Source organism: Scophthalmus maximus, chromosome 2 (genome assembly GCF_022379125.1).
Source record: "Scophthalmus maximus strain ysfricsl-2021 chromosome 2, ASM2237912v1, whole genome shotgun sequence".
NCBI lineage: Eukaryota > Metazoa > Chordata > Actinopteri > Pleuronectiformes > Scophthalmidae > Scophthalmus > Scophthalmus maximus.
This window is the reverse complement of record NC_061516.1, coordinates 15,561,529-15,579,758: the sequence shown is the minus strand read 5'-3', so window position 1 is coordinate 15,579,758 and position 18,230 is coordinate 15,561,529. Positions and strand designations below refer to the sequence as shown.

General features: G+C 43.7%; 1 protein-coding gene across 1 annotated transcript in view; it reads left to right on the top strand.

The window, feature by feature from the left end:
- The window catches only part of ephb4a (eph receptor B4a), a 34,862-nt gene extending 17,778 nt beyond the window's left edge, over positions 1-17,084 (top strand). The window contains exons 3-17 of the mRNA XM_035625724.2: positions 1,597-1,878; positions 3,687-4,077; positions 6,236-6,388; positions 8,132-8,467; positions 8,561-8,685; positions 9,385-9,550; positions 9,858-9,957; positions 11,286-11,350; positions 11,503-11,616; positions 12,012-12,259; positions 12,345-12,560; positions 13,077-13,226; positions 13,530-13,723; positions 14,128-14,286; positions 14,826-17,084. Of these exons, the coding sequence (XP_035481617.1) occupies positions 1,597-1,878; positions 3,687-4,077; positions 6,236-6,388; positions 8,132-8,467; positions 8,561-8,685; positions 9,385-9,550; positions 9,858-9,957; positions 11,286-11,350; positions 11,503-11,616; positions 12,012-12,259; positions 12,345-12,560; positions 13,077-13,226; positions 13,530-13,723; positions 14,128-14,286; positions 14,826-14,934 (2,808 nt within the window). The 3' untranslated portion in view covers positions 14,935-17,084. The remainder of the gene's footprint in view (positions 1-1,596; positions 1,879-3,686; positions 4,078-6,235; positions 6,389-8,131; positions 8,468-8,560; positions 8,686-9,384; positions 9,551-9,857; positions 9,958-11,285; positions 11,351-11,502; positions 11,617-12,011; positions 12,260-12,344; positions 12,561-13,076; positions 13,227-13,529; positions 13,724-14,127; positions 14,287-14,825) is intronic.
- The last annotated feature ends 1,146 nt before the right edge of the window (positions 17,085-18,230 follow it).

Below are 18,230 nucleotides of genomic sequence, written 5' to 3'. Positions count from 1 at the left end.
AACAGACTGGCTATCTCTAAAATGGTTTTAGCAGACATTATCGTTTGAAACAGTTATTTTAAAAAGCTGGCTGGGTTGTTGTTCTTTAACACCGACTTAAAACTGTAGAGTCAGAAGCAAAGATGTAGCAGCGGGGAGATGCCACAAGCTGCCTGCATCAAAAAATGACAGATTTTAAAGGAATGTTTATTTTTAGGATTCAGGGGGTTGTGATGGCTTCATAGCAGATGTTTGTCGCGTCTCAGTTTAAAAAGATTGTGAAATCATTGTTAAATGTTATTCAGGTTTTATTAGGAGACCAAACAAAGCTAATATTCATGTCAAACCTCCAGTGTAATAGTTTTATTGCAGACTAATTTAATGAAATCATAAATATAATTTCATGGCTTTACGCTGATGAGTATCCAACTCCTGCAGCTAGAGTCCAGAGTCCTGAGTGAACAGTGATGACACAGGATTAATCCTGCCACGTGTATTACATTCATATTCAATTTCTTAAGGTAATGAATTAAAAAAAATAACACTGCATAACCTGTAAAGAAACACATCATGTCTGTTTGCTGGGAACTGGTATCCAACCTCTCACAAACAACTGATGTGTTGTGTAAAGCCGTACATCTATATATTTAAAGTTCTCTCACTGATTTTCATTTGAAACATATTTATCTACTGTAAATGTTTTCTGTTTGTTTGTTTTTCGTCAAATCCAGATGAACCCTGTGGGCTGCTTTGTGCATCTTCCTCACGGAAAAACATTTTGTTCTCAGAATTATGTGCTGCCAAAGTATTTATATGTTGGGATTAGACGGGACATTTTCCCTTCAAGTGATTCAAACCTGGCCCTCAGTGCTCTGACGCACTGTAATTCATTCAGACCAGTATTCTGCCTCACTCAACACATCATCTGCAAATGGATTTTTAAAGATTTACATATTTACATAACTGAATTTCTGAGTCTCAAGTTCAGCAAATCTGCTAAATTCTGTTCGAGTATGTTAATTTCCTGTTTGTTCCCCGCCCTTGGGAACATAGTGGTGAGGAACATGTTTGCTGTTGACTCAGAAGTCAAACATGAAAGCAGTTTTCAGTTGTATTTGGCTCCCACAATTGTCCCCAACAAATGTAGATTTCTGTAGAGGTTTTCCAGTTCATACATATTTGTGATATCCCCTCTGTATTCCTGCGTTTTAGTCTAAAATTGTGTTTGAGGGGTGAAAGCTGTGTCTGCCTTGGATGCTGTGTGCAGCAGTGTGCTCTGTGTGACAAGTGAGACTTGGATTCCCACTAGCTGAGCTGCAGCTCAGTGGGAGGAATGATTTAACAACCCAGATTCAAATTTGGGCTCGATCAAAAATCCACAGCGGGCCAGATTCTGTCCCACCGGGCTCTGACAGGTGCATTACAGCAACAGAGGGCCAACAGAGAGCTGCAACATTATTATGATGAATAGGACTTTTAATGGTGACCCATTATATAAAGACTATAGTGGGGCTTTTTATAGGGCAATTAAATATACTCTGTGCTCGCAAAAAAAAGTTTTTGGGGTCAGATGTCATTTTAACCTGATGACACTTTGTTCCCCCACTTTGCTCTCAGTGGGAGGAAGTCAGCGGCTTAGATGACGAGAACAACAGCGTGAGGACCTATGAGATCTGCCAGAGCGACAGCTCATCCAGCCACTGGCTGCGCAGTGGCTTCATCCAGCGCCGGGGAGCGTCTCAGGTCTACGTGGAACTGCGGTTCACCATGTTGGAGTGTTCCTCCAGGAGCACCCACCACCGCAGCTGCAAGGAGACCTTCAACCTCTACTACTTCCAGGCAGACTCCAACGAGGCCACGGCCTCTTACCCGCTCTGGATGGAGAACCCGTACACCAAGGTACATCCAGCATCTTGATGTTCAAAACAAATCACAGCCACATTATTATAGGATATCATTATTATTAAATGCCTTGTTTCTCAGGAAATACTTATTTTTTAGATAATAACATTTTTGACTTTTTAACATGAAGATCTGCATAAGCGTGTACCCCTGACTTTAACCGACTAACTTTGGCTACGTCCACACTGCTACGTTTCAGTTTTATTACATATCGCTGCTATGTTTACGCCTGCTGTCCACATTTCTCGGGAGTGTCATAGCGCCTAGAATGGAGAAGTTTGGAAGCCCCACTCAACCCGATTTAGTTAGAAAACTGCAGCGCTTCAGTGTAGTATGAAAAAACGTAGACATTCGGAAACAACGATACAGTCACCCGCATTCGCTTCCTGATGGGTTCTCATCAGTCACAACTAGACTATACAGCGGTGAAGGCAAAACACTTTTTGTTAGTAACAGTTCTACCTCGTCGTCGCTCCAAGAAAATGAAATCCCCGCTCTTACTTTTCACCATTGTCATTACATGTCCTTCCTATTTTTTGTAACTAAGCAACCGCCTGCAGAGTAGAAAGTCTGCTTCCTCTATGCACGCACATGCTCAGTGTGCTTGAATGGTCGTGTGATATGCGATTTCGGGCGTGTTATTATGGACGGAGATAACTTCTCATATGGAGCTAAAGCGCTTCTTTGGACTGAGATTGTTTTTCGTTTTAGAATGCTGTTTAAAAAAGCCCACGTAATAGTATGGATGTAGTTGCATGTCTTATTGAGCTCTTTTTTTTCACTATTAAAAACATAATGAATGTAACATGTAGATTCAAATATTTTTAATTTGCATACTAATAATGAAAAGCAGAGGTATTTTGCGTTGAACATGACCTTTCTTTAAAAAAAAAAGAAAAAACCTTTTTTGAGTTCCCCAACTTAATGCATTTGCAATATTAAATTGATGGCATATCCTTTTGACACCTTCCCCCAAAAAGTTCCAAATCATTGTAAAGTATGACTTGTAAAGTTGCTGGTCCAACTTTGAGTCCATATTTAATACAAGAACTTTACTTAACTTTTTTTTTTTGTTGCTTTTTGTGGACATTATGATGTATTGATATATCATACTGTAAAATGACTCCTTACCATTTTCTAGAGCGTAACGTACATTTTTAGATTAGCTTCTCACCTTCCAACGTGTGGTTGGCTTCCATCCAGTTCAATGCAGTATCACAATCAGAGACTAAAAAGTGGCATGAGTCATTTTTATATTCAACATTTTGTGACTTATATTTTCTATCAGTTACATTTTCGTCTCGTGGGAGCGAGGTCTGTCCTCTAAACTCCCCTCGTCGGTGCATTCAGTCTGTTTAACAACCTTCATGTTGTGTTGCTGATGAGCACCGTCTGTCAGCATCTCCCCATCCTTGAACACCGCACTAAAGTGAGGATTCAAAATAGTCCCTGCTCCTCGACCGCTTAATAATGTAACTCTGACGGAAAAATATAAAGGGATGAAATGTTCACCGTGATGAATTACCCTTTCTCCGGAGCCTGTTTCGAGTCCCTGCGAGTTGAGCTTCAAAGCGTACTATAACAAATGGGAAACAATGGCTGCCAGGAAGGTAGTAAATCAATCTGAAATCACAGTGGTGTGCTTTGGAATTTGTTCAGTAAATGTAAAGCACATGTGATGTGTAGTTAATGTGCGAAGATGGCTAAAACATGTGAAACCACCAGCCTAGTCCTTATTAAGACTGAATCGTGTGTGTTTGAATCGGGCCATTACATAAGACCTCTTCACTTTCTTCCTGCCCTAGGTGGACACGGTGGCTGCAGACTTTCTTCTGAGGAAGGGCGGAGAGCGGAAATTTAATGTGAAGACCTTAAGACTCGGCCCTCTGTCTAAGAGAGGTTTCTACTTGGCTTTCCAGGCTCAGGGCGCCTGCATGGCCCTGCTGTCTGTCAGGGTGTTCTTCAAAAAGTGTCCTCCCCTGCTCAGTGCTCTCTCCTCTTTCCCCGAGACTGTTCCCCGCACCCTGGTGCAAGAGGCACAGGGTGTGTGCGCGGAGCACGCCGCCCAGCAGGGGCCCCGACCTCGTCCCCCTAAGCTCTTCTGCGGGGAAGATGGCCAGTGGGTGGGCCAGCCGACGACCTCCTGCGCCTGCGTACCGGGATACGAGCCCGCTGAGGGACACACACGATGCACAGGTAAGAAGGAAATATGTATTTATATAGACTACACCCACATAGGCTGCAAAGCAGGCAGACTAAACAAGAAAACAATGGTAAGACGAGGGTGGGTTGAGCTGAGCAAGGGGAGAAGTATTGAAGAGGAAATGAGAGACAAAGGAAGTTAATGAAGGAGGAGAACAGCTCCGACATGGAGGGGACAGAGAGAGGTCAGGAGGAGCAGCACTTATCTCGGAGAGGAAGAGCGAGGTCAAAGGCTTACTGCTGCGGACACTCATGGTTCCGCTCAGATAGAAGGAGCCCGGGAGGTGAAGGTAGTGTGGGGGTGGCTGATTGGGGTAAAGATCATATCGCTTTGAGGAACATCAAAGAGAAGCAGACAAAAAAAAGAAGGAAGAAGCAGGATGATTCTCTCAGGAGCTGTGCAGCAGCTCCATCTAATGAGTCCAATTATCAAGCCCTGTGTATGCACACACACACACGCACACGCACCCCAACAAGGAAAAATTTTGATGGCTGAACACAGAGAAACACAAGAACAAATGCGACATTTTTCTCCAGAAAAGAAAACGTGTGTTTCTATCAGTCTGTGTTTGAATGTGGGTTTCAGTTTGATCTCCGTGAGAGGCATAATCATTTTTCATGACAGAAAAATAATAATAATAATTTGCGACATTGCGCTTCTGGTGAAGTGGGGTTGACATTTCCAGCGTTCCGTCACTGAGGAGAGCTGTGAGGGGGGAAAAAATACACACTAGACCATAAAGGGAAATTGCCTTTATAGCCAGACTGAACAGTTAATTTGCGTCGTAGGCCGGTCATTTCAGAAAATGAAATCGACATCTAGGTTTAAAATTAAAATTTGCTGCAATGCCATTATCTCCCACAGACAATACATATATTTTCTGTGTCATACACAACCCTCTTACTCTAAAATGTATGATTGCTGTCAGGTTGATTTAGTGCTGTAGATGAGCTTGATTACTTTATTTAAACCATATCTTTGAATTAGAGCTGTAGCAGGCTATAAATACTGCTACATGGGAGGGGTTGATCTCCCTGCGTGTCCTTATATTTTTAACAATGTTATATAATGCAGAAAATTACAGGATGATACTTTAAATAGATTAGAAGTCATTACCAAATAATCGCAGCTCTCGACAAATTAAGGAAGAATTTAAAAAAGGAACAAGATGGTCTTATTTCTCACCACACTCCAGAGACTTTGTTCACACGCTGGATATTCTTGTGTCAAACTGTTGGCCACAGTGTGTTTGTTGTCATGTTCATCTCACTCAGCAGCCGGAGCTGCATTTCAGCCTCTGAACCCAGAATAGTAAACACTGCAGGTGTCGGTGAACATGTGGCGTTACAAGACGACAGCTCATTACACATTCACGTGCCGGACAAGCGCTGGTGTGAGTCGTGTTCATGTGTAGAAGTTGAGAGGAGAAGGAGTTCAGACAAGGACAACAACATACTATTATTATTATCAAATTAATCAATGTGTTTTTAAACAGAGGGGGGGGAAATTGAAATCCTCATATCTGAGATGCTGGAACCAGAGAACATTTGGCATTTTTCAATCTATCAAAACTGATGTCCATTCATTTTTCTGTCTGTAAATTGATTAACTTGCCATGTTAAAGCGAGTGGGAGGGATAAAAACAACCCCTGGATCCGCTTGTCTCTCTGGATGTTCCTCAAAATTTAATAGATTCTTCCTTGGGTCATGTCCAACCTCTGCACAGAAGTTCATGGAAATCGGTTCAGTAGTTTCAGAGTAATCCAGCAATGAAAAGACAAGTTATTAGTCAGCTAAGCCTTTCAGCACCAGTTTAGACTCTGTTCACGTTTCTGTTCATCCTGAGAACCTTGACTTTGTTTGGTCTTGTTATTCAGATATGATCATGATCATGATCAAATGAAATGATAAGCAACATGCCAACAGTGTGTGTTCACCGAATAGACTTGGTATCAGCTCATTACCATTTTTTGTCTTCTCTTTAGAGACCTCATTATGTGGTTCTGTCTGTCAACCTGCAATAATCCTGCACAAAATTACCCTAAAAAAAAAATGTATTTGCATATTCAGTTTTGACCCAGGTCTGTCTGGGATGGGAAGATCTTGTGCGAAGTTGTGGATAATTTTCCTCCATTTGTTCCCCCCTCTCAGCCTGCCCTGTGGGTCAGTTCAAGCCGAGCACAGAGGGACAGTGCACAGGCTGTCCGGGACTCAGTCACGCCTCCATCAGGGGGGCGTCAGTGTGCGCATGTCGCTCTGGATACCTACGTGCAGAATCTGACACTCCAAACAGCCCATGCACCAGTGAGTATATGCTGCTTTCAACAGTTCTCGAACGCTCAAATCCACATGCAAATGTGTAGATGCTAAGTAACACAAGCTCCCACTCATTTGTTCTCCTTCCATTGCTCTTCAGCACTTTTTCACCATCTCTGGTGATGTTTCTCTCCTCCTCTTGTGTCACTTAGCCGGGCTCCTCTGATCTGCTTTGTTTCCATTCTCCGAGTGCAGGGCATTGAGTTGCATGTCTTTTGTGACAGGTTGTTGGGGGGTAGGGCTTTCTCTCCATAGTTAAGTAGCCATTGGTGGTCTCAAGTGACACCTCCATGCCGATTCGGGAATTTTAATTCAGCCACACGTCAGGCGTTTGAATGGGGAGGGACTGTTTCATTAGGTTCATTCTCTTGCAGTGGCCTTAAAGAGCAAGTGAAACAATGTGAAACTCGGCGTCAGGCTGTTGACATTTTCTGTTCTCTGCAGGTGTGATATTAATGCCAACTCAAATTTTACATCTTCCAATTTTATTATTACTGATAACTTTAATTACAAAAGCGTTATCTTAATTATTAATCACGTAATCATACTGTTTCTGTTTTTGTGCTGGGTTGTCTGTGCAGTTTTGCACATTACTTAAATTTTCAATTTGTATAAGAAATTGTGACCCATCTGTAAATCACGCAGCCCTTTCCCCTTCAAAATAAGTGTTTCATGTTGCTGTGACAGCCTTTGTGATTTTAATGAAGGGGAGTCTGTTTGTTGAGTCATGAAACGTATCACCTCTAAAAAAAATCCCTGTTCCCGAATGTTAAATTCAGGATTCATATGCCCACATTGTCTGTGATGTTGTCCCACTTAAGGACACTTATTAGCACTTAAGTCACCCGCAGGCTCACTGACAAAGGAAAAGGAGCTCGTTCACAGTGGCTGAGTGGTGTTGCTGTACAGCTATACATGGCTTGAGGCGATCGTGAGTCGTCTTACACTTTTCAGACGGCGATCATTATCATCCAATTTCAGACAAACGTAATTGCACCAGTTAAATACCGCAACACATGCTCCCGTTGTGACGCAAAGCCACCGCAGGACCTCTGTTCTGCTTGGTGACTACATGTGTGGGGATGAAAAAATTCTCAGTGTATATATGTGAAAATAACATAGTGAAGAAATTGACTGTGTGGGTCATGAAAAGGTAAAGCAGCTGCAAAACGACATGGAAGAGATTAAAATTTGATTTGATGGAGAAACGTTGTACACTGTGATTGCATCAGGCGTAAGCGACAACTGGAAAAATTAAACACGATGACATTTCTGTCTGAATAATGTGACAACATTTGGGGGGATGATTATTGGTGCATTCTGAAGGCTTTTAGTCACAAGAAAAAAACTGAAATGCTATCATATTTGATGTTGCTATAATGACACTGCTGAATCAGTTAAAGAGGTTTACAAAATTGCATCACCCGAGTCTGAAATTAATGCTGCTCTTAGGACCAGGAAAAGACAACATGAAAAGGAATTGAATGAAATTTTGGGAGGTATACTTGTTCGCTTTAGGATTAAAATTGAATGAGATGATTGATAAGACTACACTCTCACCACCAAACATTAAATGTGAAGCTTCATCCAGAAGCATCTTTTCCCAAAATGAAAAACTGTTCCAGGACGATTTGGCTGTTACAGGCTTTAAGGGCAATTATGTCCATTCCATGTAATCATAAGACAGTAAAAGCAAATTTTAATTGGAGCATATTTTTCTCCTCGCTGTAGAACCTCCGTCAGCCCCGCGCAGCATCAGCACCAAGATCAACGACACCACGCTCAGTCTGGAGTGGAACGAGCCCCTGGACAGCGGCGGCAGAACAGACCTGAGCTACACCATCAGGTGCTCCGTGTGCAGGTCACCCAAGGGCCCGTGTCTCCCCTGCGGAGACAGCGTCAGCTACCGGCCGACGCAGCACGGCCTGCTGGGCCGCAGGGTGGAAGTGTGGGGCCTGCTACCGCACACCACCTACACCTTCACCATCCAAGCGCTCAACGGGGTGTCTCAACTCAGTGGCAAGGACCCCGCCAGCGAAAGTGTCAACATCACCTCAAGCCATGACGGTAAGACGGTGGATGGGGAAGAGGTGGACGGAAAACGGAAAAAAATATGCAGAATCTCATGTAGTATTTCTAATACATCTGGCGTCTGTGCAGTGCCATCGCTGGTGTCTGTGATTCGGAAGAGTAACTCCACGGAGAGCAGTCTGACTCTGCACTGGTCGGTCCCAGCTCAGCAGCACTACACCATCCTGCAGTATCAGCTGCGCTATTGTGAGAAGGTGAGAGCTTTCTGACAACGTATTTCTGTTCAGATTAAATTTTCTCTTCACGCATACTAAGGCTCAGGCTTAGAAAACTCCACAAAGCAGAAGTAGGAAACAGAGGGTGGGAGTCCCAGAAAAAACAAAAACAAATACGTAACTGTCAAATATTTGACAACCTTAATGAAACATTGCAGTGTGTCAGCTCAAAACATTGATCCAATTTCTGAGAGTAAGACTTTGTTTCATTGATGAATATTGCAGCTGAGACACGAAGATGCTTTTTGCGTGAATGAAATCAATTTTAAAATGTGTAAACCTCCGACACATTAATTAACATGGTTCTGATTAAGATAAGATAAGATGTGTCTTTATTGCTTCTAAATATTGCTTCTAAATTTCCTTCTAAATTATTTTTTTCTTATTTTAATTTAACTTAAATAATTTTTAATTTGAATAGAAATACAATATACAATAACAAATACTACATCCCGTGTATCAAAGCAATTTGAGATTAGGAGTGAGATCAATAGTTTTAATGAACTGTAATTGTAGTGAATGAAACTCAAATAACCAATATGCAGTTTTGCAGTAACTAGCACATTTGAATTCCTATCGAGGACACTTGAGTAGGTTTTTACCGTCTGCTCTGGATGTTACTTTGTCTTTTTTAACGCTCACCTCGAGTTGGCCTAACTCCGTATTTTTTTTCACTAGGAGCGTCGCAGTGAGGACCAGTGCCACTACACGGAGAGCAACAGAAACCAGGCGGTGCTGACGGACCTCCGCAGGGCCACTCAGTATGAGGTGCAGGTTCGGGTGCGCACCATGGCTGGTTATAGCAGCTTTAGTCCTGCAGCCTTCTTCCGCACGCTGCCTGATGGTAAGAAAAACCCTGGAGACAGACTTTCACACACTCCTTTTTCCTTTCACACATTTTTCCTTGGCCTAGCATAGTTTCTTGTTATGAATTTATTGCCTTTGTCCTTGACTAGAGTTAGTGTCCTTGTATTCAGCCTCTTTAATATTATGAATTCCTGTCATGTTCTTACCTTCCCACTCATGCTTTTCTTTACTACCAGCATAAACCTCCTGTCACAATTTCTGTCATTACAGTACGTTACCCTAACTCTCTGTCTTTCTGTCCGTTTCCTTTTCTCTTTGTCTTCGTCTCTTCTCGTCTGTTTCAGGATATGAATCAGCCTCCCAGTTCTTGGTACCTGGCATCCTCATTGCTGTTGGGATGCTGCTGCTCGTCTTGTTCGTCTTTGTGGCCGCTTACTGTATACGGTGAGAACAAGGGAAAGGGTGAAAAAGACCAAGAAGCTGATAGAATAACAGGAAATGGGAATAAAATGGGTAAATCGAAAACCAATAACAACCATGACCCCAATTTTACAATTTTGCCCCACTTTGTTCTCTTGTTTATACAAATCCTATCTTATCAACAGTAGGTTTGCACTTTGTTACCCACACCATTTTTCTCTGCGGGGCAGTTCAGACACAAAGCAATGCTCATGATGCCTTTTGCTTGCACAGCTAAAAGTTATCCTGCTCATTAGAACATTTTCCTTAGGCCTCATTGTTTGAGTAAATAGTGTTGGATGCCATCAGAGGGAGAAAGTGTGCGTGTGCGCGCGTGTGCGTGTGCGTGTGCGTGTGCGTGTGTGTGTGTGTGTGTGTGTGTGTGTGTGTGGGAGAGAGAGAGCGAGATTGAGAGAGATGACGATAGAGGTAGAGGGCAGGGAGAGACAGGATGCAGGCGTCCCAACCCTGTTTCCACAGGACAGGAGAACAATAGCTGTGACCTTGTGACATACACACACACACACACACACACACACACAGGGTTACTTACACACACCCAGACCAGTGGCTGAGGCCCAGATCTGCCACTAACCGAGGGTGGTGCATTATTGCTATTTTAGGCTTATGAGGTGGGAGAGGGAGAGAAATGGAGGAAGGCAGGGGATCCAGTAGCTACAGGCGTTGTTACAGTCTTCAAGGGATGAGTTTTTTGCCAGCAGAATTATAATGGAGCCTCTGGTGTCAAAGAGCAGAACCACAGTGGTTGGCTCAGGTATTCGTCATTACCACAAGCCCATCATGCGCTGTGCTATTGAGATCGCTGAAGATTGTTTATAAGGTCAACAAAAGCCTGTTTCACAGCGAGGGAGAGGTTTTCTTTTGTCAAAATATAATAAAAATGATGGAGGTGTTTTTGGAAGAGAGGGAGTCCTTCAAGACTCTGGATCTACATTAACTAGAGGGTAGTGGTCTGTGGCTGAACTGAACTTTGACCTCTCTGTGCATGGGGCCCTGAGTATTCCCCGAGGGGATCAATAGATTATCATATTTTGCTGTGCTGGCTCACATCCTAGAATTTATAACATCAAATAAAAATAACCCCAATTTTTTCTTCTCGAGTATTTTAGTCAGCAAGACAATTTTTTTTGTTTGCATCTGAACAGTCACATTGTAAAATCATTGATTTGCATCATATTGAAAAAGAATTAGGAACGCCTGTCACAAATAAGTCAGCAATCCATTTTTCAGATAACTGCACTTCCATCCAAATCGTATATGTTTTTTAAATTCCGATCTCTCTCTGCCTGCAGCAGACACAACCGAATAAAGGATCCAGAGCTCAGCGACAAAAACAGCCAGTACCTCGTTGGCCAAGGTAACAGATGAAGGACGCATACTGAACCTCGGCAGCGATTTGCAAATCATTCACATCAAGGACATCATATTTAATATGACCAGGCTCTGCTTGTAGTTCTCAAACATTTCTTCTTTTCCTTTCCCACGACTCTGTTTGTCTTTCTCTCGCAGGGGTCAAGGTTTATATTGACCCCTTCACCTATGAGGACCCGAATGAGGCAGTGCGAGAGTTTGCCAAGGAAATCGACGTTTCCTTTGTCAAGATTGAGGAGGTTATCGGCGCCGGTAAGCAGTCGGCCATGTGCTTTTCCCATAATTCATAAAAGTTTAAACTCTTCTGGCAAACTCTTTTCTGTGGTATCGCAGCCTTGTAGCTTTTGCAGATTGTCTTTCAAAATAACTTGGTTAGAAATGTATCTAATCTACAAAGTTAAATTGCTTCTGTGACATTTAAAACCATTGTCTGTGTTCTGTATTAGACAAAACTCAATATTGGCGAGTAAAAAAAAGCAATTAACTGATAAATGTTAGCAAATATTAGTAGCCTCCATTCAAACCAAAGGGCACCACTAGCTTCAAGCGGCTTTTAGCTTTGCTGAACATAACTCAGCCTCCTAATAAGGTGAACACCAGCTAAAGAAAGCAGCTCTAATGTGCGTTTGTGTGTCTTTGTGCTGCAGGAGAGTTCGGCGAGGTGTGTCGCGGACGGCTGAGGGTCCCGGGGAAAAAAGAAAACTACGTAGCCATAAAGACACTAAAGGGAGGCTACACAGACAAGCAGAGGCGGGACTTCCTGTCTGAGGCGTCCATCATGGGCCAGTTCCAGCACCCCAACATCATCCACCTGGAGGGGATCATCACGGCCAGCTGTCCAGTCATGATCCTCACAGAGTTCATGGAGAACGGAGCTCTGGATTCTTTCCTGCGGGTCAGTGTGAGATAAGAGAACACGCGCTGCGAAACACGACGTCGCTTCACGCACGCTCCAACCCAATTGTTTCTCTCCCCCTCAGCTGAACGACAGCCAGTTCACACCCATCCAGCTGGTGGGCATGCTGCGCGGCATCGCCTCCGGCATGAAGTACCTGGCAGAGATGAGCTACGTCCACCGGGACCTGGCCGCCCGCAACATCCTGATCAACAGCAACCTGGTGTGCAAGGTGTCCGACTTCGGCCTGTCGCGCTTCCTGCAGGAGAACTCCTCGGACCCGACCTACACCAGCTCTCTGGTGAGATGACAGTCCGCTTCACTTATATGTACATTTTAAGAACTCCAGGGTGTGAATGATCACGACACTGATCTGACAAATAGACCAACATGCGATTGATTATCACGTGGTATGTTTTCTGCATTACATTTAGCAGCATGCTATATTTTTTTCAAGTTGGTTTGAAGTTAAATCCCCAATTCTGAGACACAAGCTGTTTTCAAACTTGAACTGAAGTCCAGACATTTTCCTGAACTTTTCCTGCCAGCCCCCTTGTAAAATTTATGGAAAAATGTCAGTGAGCCCATGTGAGAATACAGCAGGAAAATCCCCCCAAAATTCCCAGTGAGCGCGTTGATGACAAAAACTCTGCGTTCCACAGCACAATTATTGTCATGTCCTTCCCTCTTGCAGCTGAAAAAGTTCATTATTGAACTTAGAGTTATTACTTTACCCCTATACGTTCCTTGTTAGAGCCCTGTATGACTGTGTTCATGTGAAGTCTTGCAGTATTGACTGTTTTCCTCATCCGTGCAGGGAGGTAAGATCCCAATTCGCTGGACGGCACCAGAGGCGATCGCCTTCAGAAAGTTTACCTCTGCCTCAGACGTATGGAGCTACGGCATTGTCATGTGGGAGGTCATGTCTTTCGGAGAGCGGCCGTACTGGGATATGAGCAACCAGGATGTAAGTTTAGGCCAAAAGCCACGTTGGCCAATTCTTGACAATGATTTTTAAGGTTTAAATTCAACATTTGCATTCTGACATAAGGAATCATTGTAACTTTTCAGATAATCAATGTGTCTCAAGGTCCAAGTGTTTGTATGGTAGCTGCCAACAGTTTTACAGTGATAATTTAAATGCAGAACTTGTTTATCTTTTCTTCCTTTTTCCACTTTTGCAAATCTTCCGGCAGCCCGAGCAACTCCATACTGATTTAATTACCATTAAGATAATGCATCAGTTTGATTTTTTTTTTCTTTCTTTCAGGTCATCAATGCCATAGAGCAGGACTACCGGCTGCCCCCACCCCCCGACTGCCCCACCCACCTGCACCAGCTGATGTTGGACTGCTGGCAGAAGGACCGCTCGGCACGTCCTCGCTTCACGGACCTAGTCAGCGCTCTGGACAAGCTCATCCGCAACCCTGCGTCATTGAAAATCGTTGCCCAGGAGGGAGCAGGGTGAGAGTGCAGATGCGTTTGGTTGATTGACACGATGAGGTCACAAACAACAGTAAATATGCTGCTTGAGAATGCGCAGAATGTCTATTAGGAGTTCTGACATTCTGGCCAGACAATACTCTCCTAGTGCCCGATCTCATGTACCCCCGTAATGTCCTGCTGGGAGCTGTCGGCCACTTGCTGTGCCCATTTCCCCCTCCTCAGCATTCTGCCTGTCGACTGGTCGCATACAGCAGAGGACACTGACAAGTCCCATTGTTTGTCCCCGTCAGTCACTCAGTCAGATTATATCCCCGTGTGTGAGCTGGAATGTTGCTGCAGGACATATATGTAAGCTCCTCACTGTTGTTTTGGTGACAGAATGTGTGTAAGTCATTCCTTTGTTTCTCCTCTCCGCCCCCCAGGCCGTCCTACAGCCTGCTGGACCAGCGTGCGCCTTTAGCCCTCTCGTCGTGTGCCTCGGTGGGGGAATGGCTGAGGGCCGTCAAGATGGAGCGCTACGAAGACAGCTTCCTGCAGGCGGGCTTCAACTCCGTGGACCAGCTGGCCGAGATCACCACACAGTCAGTTCCTATTGCCAGTTTTCTTATCTGAACTGATAATAATCCCTGGAGGAGCATTTTCACTTTTCAACTCACACCTCCACGCCCACAAGTTTGGAGAGCTAGCCTGACTTTTGGTAGTGACGGTAATTTAGGCAGCTGCCCAATTTACTACAGTTGTGACCAAGTTCATTTTCAAGTTAGGTATGAAAGACTATAGCTGCTTTCAGACATGTTGAAGTCATTCAAGACATTTTCCTAAACTTCTCCGGGTATGGGAGAATGCAAATGTCCGCAGATGATGCTCATTTTCAGGAACTTTTCCTGCCCCCAGCCCCCTATTAAAATTTTTGAAAAAATGTCTGATTGAGCCCCTGTAAGAATACAGCAGGAAAATTTCCGGAAGATTGAATGTTCCAGAAATGTGAACACGTCCGAATCGGACAATCTCCTGCTGCGTTCTTCATATGTGAAGGGCAAACACAATCATATCTTTCATTTCTTTATATTCTTCCTGCCTAATTTGTGATCCCCCCCCCCCCCCTTTCGTCTTTGTTCAGGGATCTCCTGCACATGGGAGTGACTTTGGCCGGACACCAGAGGAAAATCCTTTCCAGCATCCAGACTATGACCTTTCGAAACAAGAGCACTGCAACTGTGACCTTCTAGCGCACCGCTCACTCGCCTGGGCATGAACACCAGCAACACAGGTGCAGCCATGTACCGAGAGCACTCCGGATCCTCTCCCGTGACCCACTTTGAACACAGACTCCAAGAGAGATTGGCAGAATTTATTCATGACCAGGATGAAAAAGAGATTAAAAAAAAATAAAAAATAGCAGCAGCTAAGGATGACTTTCCCCTGAGGATGAAAGAGTCGTCTGGAGGCTGGCGAGTCCCTGTCACCCACAGTGACCGGGGGCGGAAGCTGACTCTTACTCATTTTTACAGTTTGTGGTCGTGTTTTTATACCAGAGATTAGAGGGACCAAGAGAAGAGACAGATCCGTGCTTACAAAGTGTCTGTAGAATCACGTCATTTTAAAAACTGGCAGTTGACGGGTCGTTGACCCAATAGAACATTGCTTCGCCAAAGGAGACTCAAAGAAATGCCAGTGACAATTCGAGGAATCACTTTTCATATTTGTTCTGTAATTATAAATGAGAACTTCTTTTACTCTGGGTGTCTTGTATTTAACCCATCCGGATTACATTATTACATAAGCACAGACTGAACATCTTAACTGTTGGATTATACCCCCCCCCCCCCCCCCCCTTTTGATTTCAACATTACCTCTCCCCTTTGCTCAGGTGCGATGTGTAATGCAGATTCATGGAGAGAGCTGAAGTCCTCTCATCTTCCTTCACCAGCCCACCAACATGTGAAAAGAGACACAGACATATCAGCACTTTTGTCATTTCAGAGTTCACTGTGATCTCAAGTAGCTCCATGTGTCTCTCGGGGGTGTGGTTGGTTGTTTCCACTGCCCGTGACTCTGCTGGCACCTCACATTTATTATAACCGGACTGAACAAGGACCAAGTGGACTCAGAAACCAGAGAACACTGTCGAATTGGTTTTCTTCTTAGAAAGTTACCTGGCCTCAAACACGTTTTTTTCTTGATGTAACTACTGCAAGTTTTCTTCCAGTGCCATTCAAGTCATCTTCGTGTACTTAAGAAAATGCCAATTTTAAAAAGCAGAAATCTCTCGTGGGTGATTGCGTTCAGTCTTGTTTAAATGTACCATCATTTGGTTACTTTGACATTTTGAATCGGGTCTTTGTTGTGTCGTCGGGCAAAATGTCTGTGCGCTTGCTCAGCTAGCTGAACAAAAAAAAAGGTTTCTTAACATCTAGAAGGGCAAACATTTCACACAGCTAACAGGATAGCTTGTTGTCAGCAGTATCCATTGGTTTCCGGGTGGAATGCTAACAACACTGCCGAGCTCCTGTTTGATTAGCGGAGCGGCCCCCTCCTCTAGTGTTATTACATGCGCTTGTTGAAGAAGAAGAAGAATGGACTGGAGTTCAAAATGTCAAAGTATTTCTCAGAGACTTTGGATCTCTTGAAGGATAATACCAGCCTTTCTGACATTCGGGTCATGTGTGGGTCTTATTTTCCCCTGGCGGCTCACAGACCTGCAGTGAATCAGGAAAATGGAGCTTAAACAGCCACTAAAAGAGCCACTTTGGATACAAAAAGCATAGAATCCCGTTTCCTCTCTGTGGCACAGTGAATTTATTTTCTTTATGTTCCGTGTCATGTAGTGTTTTATGGTTGATTGTTACAGCTGACGATCTAATTTCACCTATTTAGTTTTCCTAATCGCTCCTTGGATGCCTACGTTGCCATTCTATCATCATCATGTGGAAGAATGGTTTCAAAAAGTGCAATTTGCACACATTTACAGTCCAATCAAATGTGATGAATAACATAATCCAAATCCCCTTAATACACACCAAAGGTTTTGTGACGGTAAAGACTGCACGCGAAGTTTAAGTGATTGTGCCGCCACTTGAAAAAAGTCCAAAAAGACCAAATGTGGTCAAAATATGTGATACCAAAATCATCCATCCTCTTTTACAACACAAATTCATGCAAGGCCTCAATCAGAAACCCTGGTATGTCGTGCAAGAGTCTTGAGTCGTCTTGAGAGATTCTTCCAAGGATTGTGGGAACAGCGGGTTTTCATATTGAAGACCTTAGTATAAGACTTTGAAATGATGAATAGATAAAAGTATGTTTTGATTACCATCCTGTGTGTAGGCTAATCTGTATTCAGTATTCATAATAAAGATGCACAGCAGTGTTTTACCAACAACGACTCATTCTTCAGATCATTTAAAAGCCTTTGTAGATATTCAGTCTCAACTCAATTCTTACTTCAAGTGGACCAACAACAACAACAAAAAAAGCACAAATATATGTCAACATGAGATATTGTATGAATGTCATAGGAATTCAACCATGTGACCTGACTGTGTGATCTGTCCCTGTTACTCCAGTGCCCCCTGTCCTGAATCACTGAGCCGCTCCACCATTACAAGACACACTGATGCTTCTGGATTTCCTCAAAACCTTCTTATCTGATAGAGATTTATATCAGTGCTCACAGGTGTCCCCCCCCCACCCCACAGTAGTTCAATCTTGATCATCCTTTAGTTGCTATCTGATGTTATCTGATCTGTCAGAGATCATAGGAGAAATGTGGAAGTAAAACATCTCACAAGATTTTTTTCTTCTTTTTCTGTCTTAGTGGCTTTTGTCACAAACACGCCACTCATCTATCCCGTCGCCCCCATTTTAAAGAACGTGAGGGGAAACGGGAGACGGCGAGGGCAAGAATTTTCGGAGTCTCACTCCGCTTATGTTTCCTGGCTTTGCTATCTCGCAGCGTTTCCTCCTCCTGCCTCCTGATGCTCCTGTGAGCCCTTTTTTTCACCCCCGAGGGCTCGAGAGCTTGTCCTCTCCTATGTTTCCCTTCCTGGTCCTCAGCCCTTTTAATCATGAAGAGATGTTCTTTTCTTCTCCTCTGCCTCGGGCTGGGAGCAGCTTATAGCGCAGCATAAGCTTTAAACTCTGCGCGCACACACACACACACACACACACACACACACACACACACACACACGTGCACTTCCTTTCTCTCTCCTCGTATCTCCAAAGCTACTTTAACCAGACGAAGCAGCCAGGGCTTCAAGTACGTGTTTAGATTCATTGGTTGATGTACTTTGATTATCTACTGACTCATTACTCTTGTTCTGTTGCGCTCGTGTGGTCCACAAGGAACAGACGAGGGGAGCTTCCATGTTGTGGAGATAAAAAAAAACAAAAAAAATGATGACAACAACTGTTCTTCTAAGCACATTTGGTTTTTAACTTCACAGTGTGTTTTGGTGTGTATGAATCTCTTTTCTGGGTGGTTCGGTGGTTGAAAGAGAGAGGTGGGCATTCATCTCTTCAT